Source organism: Carettochelys insculpta, chromosome 22 (assembly GCF_033958435.1).
Source record: "Carettochelys insculpta isolate YL-2023 chromosome 22, ASM3395843v1, whole genome shotgun sequence".
NCBI lineage: Eukaryota > Metazoa > Chordata > Testudines > Carettochelyidae > Carettochelys > Carettochelys insculpta.
Window position 1 is genome coordinate 9,427,798 of NC_134158.1, and position 15,029 is coordinate 9,442,826.

A 15,029-nucleotide genomic window follows, 5' to 3' on the forward strand; every position below is an offset into this window, starting at 1 on the left:
AAAATCAAACCAGATTCTGGGAGGCATTAACAGGAGAGTTGTGAGCAAGACATGAGAAGTCATTCTTCTGCTCTACTCTGCGCTGATTAGACTTCAGTTATGTCCAGTTTTGGGCCCTACATTTCAAGAAAGATGTGGAGAAATTGTAGATGGTCCAAAGAAGAGCAATGTAAAGGATGAAAGATCGAGAAAACATGACTTATGAGGGAAGATTGAAAGAACTGGATTGGTTTAGTATAGAAAAGAGCCAACTGCGAGGAGACATGAATAGTACACTCTTTCATATCCAGCAGCCCCAGGACTGGGAGGTTGCTGGATATTCAAATATTCTGGATAATAAAGAGGTAGACCTAGCAATGCATAACGCTATGCATAACGCTAAAGAAAACCAAGATTAAATATTAAGAAACAAATAAAAATATCTGCAGAGTACTTTATTTACCAGCAATAGTTGTATTATACCCTGTAATCTTATACCATATTTGCTATATTTATTTCACTATACTGTGCTTATGGAAACCGTAACTAAATTTACTTAAGGTTAAAATGCCGGTTATTTGAAAGTTCTGGACGATAGAATGCTGAACAGGAAAGGGTTTACTGGAGCAGCTTTCAAGGACACAAAAGATTATTATTATTCTCCTTAACCTTTGAGGACAGGACAAGGAGCAATGGGCTTAAACTGCAGCGAGAGAGGTTTAGGTTGGACATTAGGAAAAACTTCCGAACTGTCCGGGTGGTTCAACACTGGAATAAATTGCCTATGGAGGCTGTGGAATCTCCATCACTGGAGATATTTCAGAGCAGGTTTGTCAGACAAACACCCGTCAGGGATGGTCCAGCTAAAACTTGTGTCTATCCTGAGGAAGAAAGTTGACTTTGGAGATGTAACTCTAGCTTGGAGAATAGTGTAGCTGGAGTCAGTGTACCGTAAGCTGAATTTCTGCAGCATTCCCTATATCAGAACGTTGACCAGGGAGTATCATCACCTTCCCTTACTCCCTGAAGCCCGCTGGAGTGCCCGGGGTTGATGGGAGTGTGATCAGTGGTCAATCTAGCACATCCCTAGTAGATCCCTGGGCAGAGGTGGGGAAGAGTACCCAAAAGTTACTTGAGTAAAAGTGCGGTTGCCACTTGCGAATACTTGAGTACAATCAAGATGAGAAGTCTACTTTTACTTAAGTAGTTTGTGGCTGTGCATTTTACTCAAGCGCTGTGTACTTAAGTACGCGCCCCGCAACAGCTGTACTTTTATTCAAGTAGTTTGCAGGTGCACGTCTTACTCAAGTAGTTTAGCCTATACTCAGGCAAGCGGTTGGTGCGTACTTTTACTCAAGTAGTTTGCATCTGTACTTTTTACTGAAGCAGTTTGTGCGCCTGTACTTTCACTCAAGTACCTTTCTAGAGGAACGCCAGTGACTTGTACTTAAGTACACCCCCCGCCGCACCTGTACTTCTACTCAAGTAACTTTTGGACTACTTTCCCCACCGCTGCCCTGGGAGACACCCGTGCCTGGAGCGCCCATCCCCGGGGCAGTGCAGGCAAGCAGAGCAAGGGGGAGGGCCTGGGCGAGCTGGGGGGCGCGGGGGAGGGCCATGGGGAGAGCAGGAGGGGGCGGGGCCGGCCTGCTGGCTGAGCGCCAAGCCCTAGGGGGTGACACTCTGCCGCGCCTGCTCTACTCCTCTGGAGGACCGGCCGCTCTATCCCTCGCCCCGCAGGCGTTGTCTGTTCCGAACGCTCCGACACGTGGGAGCCGGGGCCAGCTGGGGAGGCGCGCAGCGGAGGTGCCTGAGGGTTCGGGGGCGCTGGGGGCGGGGGAATCAGGAGAGGGGGCCGATTACAGGATCGGGACCTGCCCTTTGCAGGAGGCGGGAGGGGGGACTGTGGGCAGTGGGGGGGGGGCAGAAATGAGGGTGGGGGGCAGTGGTGGGGAAGGTAGGGGCGATGGGGCTGGGGGATTGGGGTAGGAGGGTCCAGGAATGAGGGCAGTGGTGGGGTGGGTCGGGGTGGGAGGGAAGGTTGGGGGGCTGGGGGCAGTGGATGTGGGCTGTGGGGGGGATTGAGGTGTGGGCTGGGGCAGGTGGGGGTAGTGGGGGTGGGGTGTAAGGACAAGGCTGGGGTGGGGTGTGGGGGCAGCGGTGGGGGTGGGTTGGCATGTGGTTATGGGGCATTAGGGGTACCAGGGGGCAGGAATTGACGCAAACAAGCCCTGCGTTTGGCCTCTCCTACCAGGATCCCGCCCCCGGGACTCGGGGGGCCTGTCCCGCCCGGCCAGAGCTCACAGCACTGCTGCCGCCTGCGCAGTTCCCCCAAGGGGCTTCTCTTGCAGCCATGGAACCGGGCACCTCCTGCTTCCAGTCGGACCTGGATTTCTGCCCTGAGTGTGGCACCGTCCTGCCGCTGCCGGGTGTCCAGGACGAGGTGACCTGTGTGCGCTGCTCCTTCTCCATCGACATCCGAGGTGGGGGCTGTAGCTGCACAGACTACGCTGGGAACCCTCCTCTGGCCACTGGCGAAATTCTGCAGGGTGGGGAGCGGGGGCTGGTGGTTAGTGCCCCCTTGGGCCGCCACCCAGGAGCAATTCAGGTGCCACCCGGCTGATTGGCAGAGCACCCACAGCCGGCAGCCTGTGTTGCTACAGGTGGCGCACATCAACCCATGCCTTGGTGCACACAATAAAATTTATTCTGCCCATGGATGGAAGAAATTAGAAGGAGCGCTGGCTGGGAGCCAGGACTCCTGGGTTCTAGTCCCAGCTCTAGAAGGGGAATGAGGTCAGGTCTGGCTGTCTGAACAGTGTCTAAAATGCATTCATGCCTCTCTGGTGCACCAGTTCCCCAGTGTGCCTGTGCTCTTCCTTGGCAGATTTCGAAGGGAGGGTGGTCCAGTCTTGTGTCGAGTTCAACAAGCTGGGCTCCATAGCTGTGATGACGATGGACGATGGACAGGAGGTCAAGGGACCTGTGGTGAGTAGGAATGGCTGTGAACAGGCGGGAAGGACAACTCATCTCTGAATTCTATTAACTTCCTGCAGCAGGGGGTCCTACCGGTATATTGTCACGTGACTGGGACTATCACGTGTGTGCAAGGCTTTGAATTCAAAAGGAGCCAGTCACCACGAGGGATAAACTCTTAACTTTATTACTACACAAAATAGCTCAGATAAATAAAGCAGAATTACATAGATCTATGTCAAGGCATATAATAAATGACAGCATAGTAATAGCTACACCCAGGACAGTACACAAGGTACTCTGTTCTAGTGATATGAATTTACATGAATTGATTTTTATAACCCATACCCTGTTCTACCGTTAGCAAGCTTACAATAGTCAGGTTGAAGGTAGTGGCCTCTTTCCCACACACCAGGGCCACCTTGGTTTAGCTTCTAGTTGCAGTAAATAAGGTCCAGGTTGAATCCCGCTAATCCAACACTTGTCCAGCAAGCTCCGTCATGTGGCAGGATATTAGTTAGCCGGATGACTGTTTCTCATGGGTGTGGCCATGTTTCCTGCGGTCCCCTCAAGTTTGTTTCCAGCCACCAGCCCTGGCTCTGTGTTCTGTGCAAAAACAGAACAAAGCAGCAGAAATGCTGCACTTTAAAGACTGACAAAATGATGTATTTGGTGACGAGCTTTCGTGGGCCAGACCCACTTCTTCAGATCAATTTCATTGCCAATACAGAGTTCTGTGCTGTTATTTAGTTGTAATTTACCCCTCGATGTCTTCTAAGAGCCCAGTAAGCAGTGGAAGTGTTGGTAATGAGCTAGAAAATATTGACCTCCCATCGTATCGCAAATTCTCTCATCCAGCACCGGTCAGGTCCTGAGGGTGCCTGATGAGAGAGTTTCAACTTGTAGTGGGATTCCTTTATCCAGTTCCTTCCATGGATTATCCCTTTTTCAACACTATTTATACTCGACTTGGTCGTTTTAATAATTCTGTGATTAATTAGCAGTTCCAGGGCTGTATCTGAAAGATTCCACTCATCTCAAATGAAACGTTCCAGGACCAGTGACCCCGGCGCTGGCAGGTCCCGTTATGGGTGCGTCTACACTAGCCGGCTACTTTGAAGTAGCTGGCACAACGTCGAAATAGCATGCGTTGCGTCTACGTGCACCGTGTGCTATTTCGACGTTGAAATCGACGTTAGGTGGCGAGACGTTGAAATTGCTATTCCTGTCTGGAGATGGGAATAGCGCCCTACTCGATGTTCAACGTCGAAGTAGGGCGTGCGTAGACGAGCCATATCCCGCTATGTCGAAATAGCAGGGTCCTCCATGGCAGCCATCAGCTGAGGGGTTGAGAGACACTCTGTCCAGCCCCTGTGGGGCTCTATGGTTGCAGCATGCAGTAGCCCTTAGCCCAGGGCTTCTGGCTGCAGCTGCTGCAGCTGAGGGTCCATGTTGCTTGCATGGGGTCTGCAACTGGTTGTCGGCTCTGGGGACCTCGTGCTGTGCAGGCCGTGTGTGTCTGGGAGGGACCTTTTAAGGGAGCAGCTTGCTGTTGCCCCAGGAGGGCTAGTCCACCCTGTGACCCTGTCCGCAGGCTTTCCTAGCCCCCTTATTCCAATCGGGGCTGCTTTTGTGTGTAGACGCTCCCCTGCGGGGCCCATTTTGACGTAGCGCTTTCCTACATCGACATTGAATGTCGATGGCACCAGCCCTGGAGGATGTGTGGACGCTACGCGTCGAAATAGCTTATTTCAATTTCACTACATCGAAATAAGCTATTTTGACGTAGCGTCCCAGTGGAGACGCAGACTATAGTAGGAAAGAGAAATGATGCTACAAAAAAAATTCAGCTCCCCCTCGGGCCTGCCTGCGTGCACTTGCTCAGGTTAGACCAGTGGTTCCTAACCTGGGGTGCACGCACCCCCGGGGGCGGTGTGTGATCCCCTTTCTGGCAGTGTGAGACAGCAGATTTTTTTTTTAGAAGGTAAATCATCAAAAACACAAATGAAGCCCAGGCCTGTAAATACGACTTTGCTTCATCAAACCTGTGTATTTATTAACATTATACCTTTTTTAACGGTTGCTGGAATACATAAGCAAAACGTTTATTTTCAAATTTTTAAGCGAACTGTAGTGAAATCATCTGCCTAGAAAATACAGCGGACCGCCATGTGGCGGCATTAATTCTTGACGCATGCACAGCTGACGATGTGGCAGGGCAGCGGCTTTGTTTGAATTCGTTTAGCCGCTCACTGTTAGCGCATCAGGTCCAGTTGGCTTCCACAGCAAAACGCCGCAACATCTCGGGGTGATGCTTGCGTATTTTTGTACGCCTGCTGTGCTATTGTTTGTGGTGAGTAATAACATGAAATTATTTTACATATATTTAAAATGCATTTAAAAGTGTACGGCCCCCCCCATCTCCATTTTTGATAAGGGGTGCGAGAACATACTTTGAGAACCAGAGGAGCGCAGGCTGCAGTGAAGGTTAAGAATCCCCGGGTTAGACGGACCTGAGCTGGTCTGTACTCTGGCCGGTACAGACAGGGCAGACGCTGTTACTTTGGTCAAGACGGGGGGTCACCCAGACTCCTACACCTTGAGTGACTTCTTTTCTTATCGCAGTGGAGGATTTTTTTTTTTTTTTCCTTTTGCAGGGGTGGGAGGGAATCTTCCTCGCCCGGCTTCGACTCAGCCCTCGTGATCTTTTCAGATCGACAGGAAATGCCCCCAGTGTGGCCACGAGGGGATGGTGTATCACACCCGGCAGATGAGATCCGCGGATGAAGGACAGACCGTTTTCTACACCTGCAGCCAGTGCAAGTAAGGCGCCCGTCCTTCCCCGTTGCTCTTGTGAGAGGCCAAGGAGATCTGTCCAGTGTTGCCTGTAAGCTGAGACTAAGGAGAGCTTCAGGTGCTGCCCAGCTGATTAGCAGAGCGCCCACAGACAGCAGCGTGTGTTTCTATGGTGGTGCACATCCATTACTGCCTCGGGGCACATAATAAAATTTATTCTGCACACGGGATGGGGAAAAACAAGCAGGGAGCCCTGCACCTGTTCTCAGGCAGCCTAGGTTTTGGCTGTACATCCTCATTGGCTAAGCCGATCTCAGTTCCTTCTTTAAAGGCCACCTGCCAAAAAATAAGGAAATGCTCAGGGAGAAAAAAAAAAAACTTGCACAAAAATTTGCATTACGTGGGTGTTGCAGGAAAGCAACTTCCGCATAACTTGCAGGTTTACGGTGTAGTTAGCAATATCCTGCAGCAGGGAGTTCCACAGATTGGTAAAAATCAACCAGAGCTTCTGCACAGGACTGATGGTTGGCTTTCATTGGGCACAGGTTTCAGGAGAAGGAAGACTCTTGAACGGAGCAGCGGCCGTGGATCAGAGAAATCTGGGTCTAACACCCACCGTCTTTATCCTGGATAACTGGCCTTACCTCTTAACGAAATCCTTTCCTTGGTTCGGGCCCGGGCTGATAGCCACCACCCAGCCTTTGCAGCGGGGGGGGCCCTCGAATCCAACGGAGCAAAGGAGGGGCATGAACGCTTTGTGGGAGAATGTGGGGGGTGCACCCCTGTTTCACGAGGGTGGGCTCCGGAGGCCAGCCCAGGTGGGGATCCCTGGGAGCATGTTTCCTGGCGTTGCTCTCAGCCCACTCTCCTCCCAGAAGTAAATAAAATCCTATTTTGTTCATAACCTCTGTGTGTTACTGTTCTCCTGGGCAGTGAGGAAACCAGACTGCTTGTGTTGCAGTAACAACCAATATACGGTGGGTTTATTTCTGGGGGCCCAGCTCCCCACTCGCCCTGACCAACTCCCCCCGGCACAACATGTCCTGAATTTGCAACTCTTCCCCTATTCACACTGCGCAGACACAGTCCCTGCCCCAGCTGAGATCAGGGCCCTGTTGGGCCGAGCGCTGCACAGACACAGCGAGAGACAGTCCCTGCCCCCAAAGAGCTGCCAATGGGTGGGTGGGGGAACAGGCATGGAGAAGTGAAGGACTTGCCCAAGATCCCACACTCAGTCAGGGACTGAGGCAGGAATTGAAGCCAGGTGCTCTGAGTTCCCTACTGAAACACTGACAGCACCTTCCTCCCTTGCCAGACCATCCCTAGCGATGCCGTGGGCAGAGTCTGGTCCACCCTTCAGTACTGATGCTCACCTGTTCTCCCCATTGGAGGCCCTCCGGGGTGCCCAGCCAGCTCGCTCCCTGCTTCTCCCTCCAGATCCCCTGCCCCCCACTCTCCGCCATCACTCCCTGTGTCCCCTCTTCACAGACCTCACCCTCCTAGAGCTTCCCCTTCCCCGCCCGCTGCTTATTCCCCGTTCCCCCCCAATTAGCTCCTCCCCCCTTCAGCTCCCCATAGAACCCCTGAAGTCAGCCCAGCCCCTTCTTCACCTCCATCACCAAGAAAACTTCTTGCCTCTCTCTGACCCCCATGCAACCAGCCTGCACCGCAGGACTGGTCCACTCAGGCCCTGCCCCCCCACCCCCATCAGCCGTGTGCCCCCTATTTTCCCTCCCCTCAGAGCCTCCCTCCCCGCAGAGCCCTAATTAGTCCTGCCCTCTATATCCTCCCTCAACCCACTGAGCCCCCATCCCTGAACCTGCCCACATCTTCCTCCTTTTGTCCCCCCCAACGGCATCCCACCCCCCCAGCCCTCTGGCCCCACGTCCCTTTGAGCACTTTCTGCTGTAGCCCCTCTCCTGCCCCAGCTTCCCCCAGAGCTGCCCACTAAGCACCCCCCACCCCCTATATGTACCACCCATGGTCCCACTGACCCCCCACTCCAACCCCCCCCATCCTCATGTGGCCCCCCAGGGTCCCACTGACCCCCCACTCTATCCCACTATGGTCCCACTGACCCCCCACTCCAACCCCCCACCTCCTCATGTGGCCCCCCCAGGGTCCCACTGACCCCCCACTCTATCCCACTATGGTCCCACTGACCCCCCACCTCCTCATGTGGCCCCCCCAGGGTCCCACTGACCCCCCCCACTCTATCCCACTATGGTCCAACTGACCCCCCACCTCCTCATGTGGCCCCCCCAGGGTCCCACTGACCCCCCACTCTATCCCCCCACCCCCACATGTGCCCTCCATGACCACATTGAGCCCGGTCCCTTCCCCGCCCCGTCCCCCTGAGTCCCATCACGTGACAGTTCAGGCTGCCCGAGGGGCGGAGCTTCACATTAGCCCCGCCCCTTCGCGGCAGGCGTCACGAATCAGGCCACACTTGGCGCCTGCTCCCGCCTTCCCGGCCCTTTTCCCCGACTGCGCATGCGCCCCACCCATACGGCGGAAGCCGCGCCGCGCACTCCCAGAATCCCCAGCGGGGCGGAGTTGGGGTGGGGGGAGCGGCTTTCTGGGAGGGACGCGCCCCCGGAAGCGGGAAGCCGGCCGGAAGTGGCGCGTGCGGAGGGCGTTGGCAGAGCCCGGGCCGCGAGGTAGGGGCGGTGCGCGGCGCAGACCCTTCCCCCCGGCAACCGGGCCCGCGGCGGGCGGGGTCCGGGCAGCGCCATGGCGGAGGCGACGGCGGCCAGCGGGGCGGCGGGCGTGGGGGCCGCCAGCAGCACCGTCACCGAGACCGTCAGCGCCGAGCCGGTGAGCGGGATCGGGCCCGGATCGGGGCCGGGGTAAAATCCCGGGATTTGGGTCTTTTATAATTTTTTTTGGGGGGGGGGGTTGTTTAAAAACCAGGGGTCTGGGGGGCCGACTCATGGGGGGGCCATGTAAAAATCCCACAATTGGGGTTTTTAATATTTTTTTGGGGGACAACATAAAATCCCCAATTTTTAAATAATTTTGGGGGGGGGTTAATTTAAAATCCCCAAATTTGGGTTTTTTTCATAATTTTTTGGGGGGGCAACATAAAATCCTCAAATTTGGGTTTTTTTTAATACTTTTTTTTTATAATTGATGCGGGGGGGTTAATGTAGAATCCCGGGATTTGGGCTTTTTGTAATTTTGGAGGGGGCTAGTTTACAATCCTGGGATTTTGGGGTTTTGTAATTTTGGGGGGTTCAATGTAAAAGCCAGGGATTTGAGGGGCTGATACTTTGTGGTTGGGGTCAATATAAAATCCCACAATTTGGGGTTTTTATAATTTTTGGGGGGTCAGTAAAATCCTAGGGTTTGGATTTTTTTTCTAATGGGGGTTAATGTAAAATCCAGAGACTTTGGGGTTTTATAATTTGGGGGTCTTAGTTTAAATTCCTGAGATCTGGGGTTTTATCATTTCGGGGTGTTAGTTTAAAATCCAGGGATTTGGGTTTTATCTAATGTTTGGGGGGGTTAATGTAAAATTCAGGGATTAGGGGTTTTTCTAATTTTAGGGGGCTCAATATAAACCCCCCCCCAAACTGTGGAATTTTAGAATTTTTCAGGTGTGGGTTTTTAACAAAAGTTCTAGCATTTTAAGGCATGACTTTTGCAGAGGTAAATATCAAACCCTAAGGATTTGGGGCAGGTTTATAGATTTTTTGGGGGGTAGAGGTAACATAAATTCCCAGAGATTTGGTTTTCATATATTTGGAGAGTTGTTGAAACCCCAAAGGTTTGGTGGGTTGCTATAAAATCCCAGAACAACAAGGGTCTTGTGGCACCTTATAGACTAACAGATATTTTGGAGCATCAGCTTTCAGGGGCAAAGACCCGCTTCATCAGATGCATGTAAAATCCCAAGGATTTGGAGCGGCTTTATGAAGTTGGGGAGGGGGGGAAGTGTAAAATGTTTTAATGTATTTGGGGAGTTATTTTAAAATTTCCAAGACGGGGGTGGGGGGTGCTTAGGATAAAATCCCAGGGATTTGTGAGGTCTGTGTATGTGGGGGCTTAATATAAAATTTCAACAGTTTGGGTGGGTTTTATGAACTTTTTTTTTCTGTGGGGGGGTAACAAAATGCCAGGCATTTGGTCTTATTTTCATATATTTGGGGGTTAATGTAAAACTACAGACTTTTTTGGGCGCAGTTAGTATAAAATCCTGGGAATTTGGGATATTGTACAACATCAGGAGCAGAAAGTGGATAATATAAAATTGCAGCATGGGGGTGGGGGTTGTGAAATTTGCATTTTATTAAACCAAATCCCTGGATTTGTCAGTTATTTGGGTGAGGGGAATTTAAAATCTCAGGGAGTTGGGATTTATACTTTTTCGGGAAGATTTAATAAATAATCCCATGTATTTGGTGGCTTCATAAATTTTTGGAGAGTTTAACATAAAAGCCTCTCAAGGGATTGTGTGCTTTATAGTGGAGGGACTAACTGAGGGGCTTTGGTGGAGTTGGGGGTTATAAAGGTAAAATCCCGTAGATTTGAAAAGTCTCTTTTAATTTGGGGTTGTTTGTGCAATCATGGGAATTTTGAGGGATTAAATTTTTTGTGGTGTTAATATAAAATCATTCAGCAGGGTGGGGTAGGAGAGTTTATAAATTTAGGGCATTAACTGGATCCCAAGGTCACTTAAGTTTTATTTAGAATTGGGCATGCTTCTTATAAAGTCATGCGAATTTGTGGCATTTTCAGTTTGGGTGATTTAATATCAAATGGCAAAGCTGTGGGAGTTAAATGTCAGGTGTTAAAATCATTGGAAATAGGTGTCTTAGTGTCAGGGTTTTTTAAAAATATAGTGTCCCAGTAATGGGAGCTGTTAAATATAAAGTCATGGGAATTTTGACTAACAAATCTCCAATCCCCTGAGAGGGGGTGGTGGGGATTGCAGAGGAAAGTGAAGATTTATGTGATTTCTATTTCTCTGATTTCAAGCGGCTTGGATTTTCCCCATTAAAATCAACCCCAGTTTTGACTGAAAAGTTTTCTCTCTGGTGGATGCTAGGGATGGATTAACAATGGGGCAGTGTTAGTTTAAAAAACCCATTCAGAGGCCCCCGCACTGGCCCCCCTCTCTTCACTCACATGCACCCCCCAACGTTCCCATCAGGGATGCTGCAATGTGGGTTGTCACAGCGACCGAAGGAGCCACGGCAACTGCAGGGTGTGGGTGTCAAAGCAACGGTTGCTGTGGAAGTGGGGGCGGTGGTTGGCACGGCAACCATCCACGTGATGGGTGGGCGTGGTACCCAGGTTAACGTGGCCAGCATTATGGGGACCACAGGAAGCAGGAGTGGGGCGCCATCTTAGAATGGAATAGGGCGTGCTAGCCATGGTGACATTCCTGGTGGCCGTCATGGCCACCGCCATCTGCTGTAGCTATGGCAGCGGGGTGGAGCGCCAGTGGGGCCCATCAGCAGCCAATGGGACACGGGGTTCTAGTAGCCATGGAATGTGATAACCCCGGCGACCGCCACAGCACGGTAGCCATGGAAACGGCATGGCACAGGAGCCATGACGACCATGGGGGGTGGTCACCAGGAAATCCAGTGTGGTCTCCAAGATGGTGCAGAAGAGATGCACAGTGGGGCTGGGTTCTTGGGGGGCCTTATGGGAATATATGCCTGGTTGCCTGGCAAGAGCACCCCCTACTGAGCCCCCTACTCCTTGCACCCCGGTACTCCCGGCCATCCTAGGTCTCTCCCTGCTAACCCGCCCGAGCCATCCAAGGTCTTTCTCCAGGGTTCATCCCTGAGCAGCCCTGGTCTGATCCCCACCATGACCCGTCTCCTGCTCCGACCCTACAGGAGAACCGCAGCCTGACCATCAAGCTGAGGAAGCGGAAACCAGACAAGAAAGTCGAGTGGTCCAGCGACACGGTGGACAACGAACACTTGGGCCGTAGGTCGTCCAAATGTGAGTAGCAGCGGCTTCCCCTCCCTGGGCGAGTGCAGAGCCCTTCGCCGGCTCCATTAGAACAGGCAGGGCAGTGCGGGGGGCAGTGGTCAGAGCGGGGCAAGCTGGGAGTTCTCCCTCCTTCCCTCTTGGGCTTCCACAGGGCTGAACACAAATCTCTTGGCCTCAGCATTATTGCTGGATGTCCCACCCCGTGCGCCAGCCGTCCCCCCTGCCCTGGGGCCAGATCAGAGCCAGTGCCCCCCTCCCCCCACCCAGCCCCGTGCCCCTTGATCCTCTCGACTCCCCCAGACTTCCTCTGCCAGCAGCTCCTGCGAACAGGAACCCTCCCTGGGCTCAGCTGTTTCACACAGGCACGTAATCACCATGCGGGACCCTTCCCAGCCTCCTCTTCTCAGTAGGAGAGTCCCAGCGGATGCTGGGGGGGAGTCCCCCGTCCCTCACCCAGGCCTGGGCCATAGTGCCGTGTGTGTGGTGGGGGCGGGGTGTTCTGATCCCCTCTGGCTCTCTCCCCGCACCCCGTATACCTCCCCTGTGGCCTCGTTCCCCCGTTGTCCCCCTCTGACCTCCTCTCTCTCTCCCTGTGCCCCCCCCCCGTTTCTCCCCAACCTCCTATGACCCCCACCCCACCATGTCCCTGCCCCACCCAGGCTGCTGCATCTACGAGAAGCCCCGGGCCTTCGGTGAGAGCTCCACGGAGAGCGAGGACGAAGAGGACGAGGGCTGCGGGAACGCCCACTGCATCCGGGGCCACAGGAAGGGAGAGAGGCCTGGCAGGGGAGGCGGGGGTGCTGCAGGGGGTGGCAGCCCCCACAGGGCCGAGCCGCCGGGCCAGAACCACGCTGCGGCCATGCAGCACTGATCCCCGCCCCGCAGGACTGAGCGGGGCGTCCGTCTGTCCGTGAGCCTGGTGGCCTGCGAGCTGCTGTCGTCGTCCATCCATCCTGGCCGGCGCCCCGGCGTGGAATGTACCGAGGGACAGGCTGGCCGCATCTCTGTGCTTCTCCATTAAACGTCTGTGTCGGTGACGCGAGCGGCCATGGCCTGCTGCTTTTCCGAGGGGGTGAGCACACAGCTGTGCCGGTGTCCCCCCCTTCCTGTGTGCTGCCCCCTACCAGCCCAGCCCTGGGCTTCTCCCCGCAGCCCTGCTGGTGCCCCTCCTTCCTGATGCACTGCCCCTTCCCCCCACGGCCCTGCCCGTGTCCCACCCCCAACACACTTCCCCCTGCTCCCCCAGCCCTGCCAGTTCCATGCCTCACACCCCCTCCCAACCCAGCCCTTGGGGGGGTCTTTCACTTGGGGGAATTCTGCGCCAACACCTTAAAAATTCTACCCTCAGTATTTTCCAGTTCTGCAAAATTCTGCCTGTTTAATTTAATTTGTTCAGAATAACACCGTGTCGTCCATCGTTGTGGGTGAGTTATTTCGAAATACCCGTCGGCGATTGTGCCTGGGGTGCGACCAGAAAAGGGTGCAGGAAAGGATGTTTGATCTGGAAACCAGAGTAATCATTCATTTAAATCTTGGGGGGTGGGGGAGAGACATGTTTGAGGTCGGGGCCCCACTTTTCCTCCCTGCAGTTTGCACGATCCCCCAGCCTGTCTGATGTCATCCTAACGGTAAAGATTTCAGTTATGTTCATGGGGCGGGGGGCGATGCTTTTGGCAGGTGGAAGAAAATAAGTCTGTAGAACATTAACATCTTAAGGGAATCGGTGTAGAAATGCGACTGCGCAGAGGGAAAACCGGGAACCGATTTCGAGATCTTTAATGAGTCAGGTGAGCCTCAGCCCCAGCCGCCGGTCGTGCTCCGGAAAGTTCACGCCCACACCCCTGATTTGAGTGACGGTGCAGAACTGTATTTCCCGCAGCCGTGGGAGACAGAGCAAAGGCTGGGGTGGTGGCCGCGGGGGGTCTGTCCGTCTGTCTGTCTGTCAATGAGTTGCTGGACGTACATTGCTGGGAAAGAGCCGGGGTGTAGTTGGAAGAAGTACGGAGCAGTCTTTTGGGGGTGGGGGGGCCTCCCCTTATACAGATGTCCAAGGATCTGTAGTCTTTCCCCCTCAGGGCTCTGCACCTCCCCACTCAGCTACCCTGCCATGTGCTGCTGCCTTCCTCTGTATGTCCCTGCATCCCTCAGCCTGCCCGTCTCCCCAGCCTTGTCTGGCCCTGCACCTCCATTCCCATTCAGCCCTGGGGGACCCTCCCCGACAGCCCCGGGCTGTATCCCCTCTCTCCAGACCTGCCAAAAAGAGAAGCCGCCTCTTCCCTGTGGCAGCTGGGGTTGGCTGTGACACCCCTGCTCTGTCCTAGCTCCACGGTGCCTCCTGGTGACTGAAAGGCCGAACTGCGGCAGCTTTCTGGCAGCTGTTTTCTGCGGGGAGCCAAGTGGTGCGCAGAACGTGAACAGAATTCCCCCTAGGAATGGCCACCTCCTCAATGACCCTCCTTCACAACCGCTAACCCCTCCTCCCCAGCTTCACCAGTGCCCTGACCTCCAGCCCCCTGCTAGCCCGGCTGGAGTGGTACCCCTCACTTCCGACTGTACCAGCTGTACCAGCAGCCGTCCATCCCGGCCCTGCCCTCTCCCCAAAGCACACAGAGCTTCGCCGAGGCCGTGTAACAAAAGCTTTAACCTCCCTTGTTTCCCTGTTCCTCGCTGCCAGTGGTGTTGATGTATAAAGGAGGCTCGTCTGATTTTACCTGGGCAAGGTGGTTTTCCTTCCTGCTTGCTTTCTTTTGCTCGCTGGAAGTTGAGCTGTTGTCTCCCCGGCAGTCTCGGGGTGACTGCGAACTGGTGTTGTGGATACCCTGGAAGGTGAGCGCACCCCGTTGATTTGTGTTTAGTGGAACGCTCGTTCTTTGCATTTGTCTCAAACGCCTCAAACCAGCTGGGAGAAAAACAGTCTTTGCGAAGCAGTTCCTAAATCCCCTTCCCTTGCTGCCTCCGTGCTGGTTCCTTCAAAGCGTCCTCCTACACAGCGGAGAAATCAGGGCTTGGAAGTCATTGTTTTCTAAATTAAGAAGAAAAATTATTATTGACCCCCCCCGCAATACATTCACTGCCCTGAAAGCTTTCTCTATACCTCCTGAAGTTAAGGTGCTTAATTTCCATCTACACATAGGTTGTGTTCTGCTTTCAGCAAGTATCTGACCTGGGGGACGAGAGTCCTGCAGCAGGGAGTTTCACAGCTCCACTGTGCATCATATGCGGTGGTATTGTCATTTTCTTCTATGCTGCCATCGTGTCTGCAGCGACTGTCTGTGTGCGTACGCCCCCAGAGCTGGGCGGCAAGTCTGGGGGTTAGAACCTGGTTG

At 53.7% G+C, this 15,029-nt stretch overlaps 2 protein-coding genes across 2 annotated transcripts; both read left to right on the forward strand.

Moving 5' to 3' along the window:
• Positions 1 to 1,700: 1,700 nt before the first annotated feature.
• Positions 1,701 to 6,669, forward strand: POLR1H (RNA polymerase I subunit H). Its single transcript, XM_075017361.1, has 5 exons — positions 1,701 to 1,785; positions 2,234 to 2,462; positions 2,867 to 2,967; positions 5,669 to 5,778; positions 6,297 to 6,669. Exons 2-5 carry the CDS (start codon positions 2,333 to 2,335, stop codon positions 6,319 to 6,321), a joined length of 366 nt encoding a protein of 121 aa, XP_074873462.1. The 5' UTR covers positions 1,701 to 1,785; positions 2,234 to 2,332; the 3' UTR covers positions 6,322 to 6,669.
• Positions 6,670 to 8,360: 1,691 nt separating this feature from the next.
• PPP1R11 (protein phosphatase 1 regulatory inhibitor subunit 11) lies at positions 8,361 to 12,740 on the forward strand. Its single transcript, XM_075017360.1, has 3 exons — positions 8,361 to 8,568; positions 11,604 to 11,712; positions 12,363 to 12,740. The coding sequence occupies exons 1-3, from the start codon at positions 8,485 to 8,487 to the stop codon at positions 12,572 to 12,574; spliced, it is 405 nt and encodes a 134-aa protein (XP_074873461.1). The 5' UTR covers positions 8,361 to 8,484; the 3' UTR covers positions 12,575 to 12,740.
• The last annotated feature ends 2,289 nt before the right edge of the window (positions 12,741 to 15,029 follow it).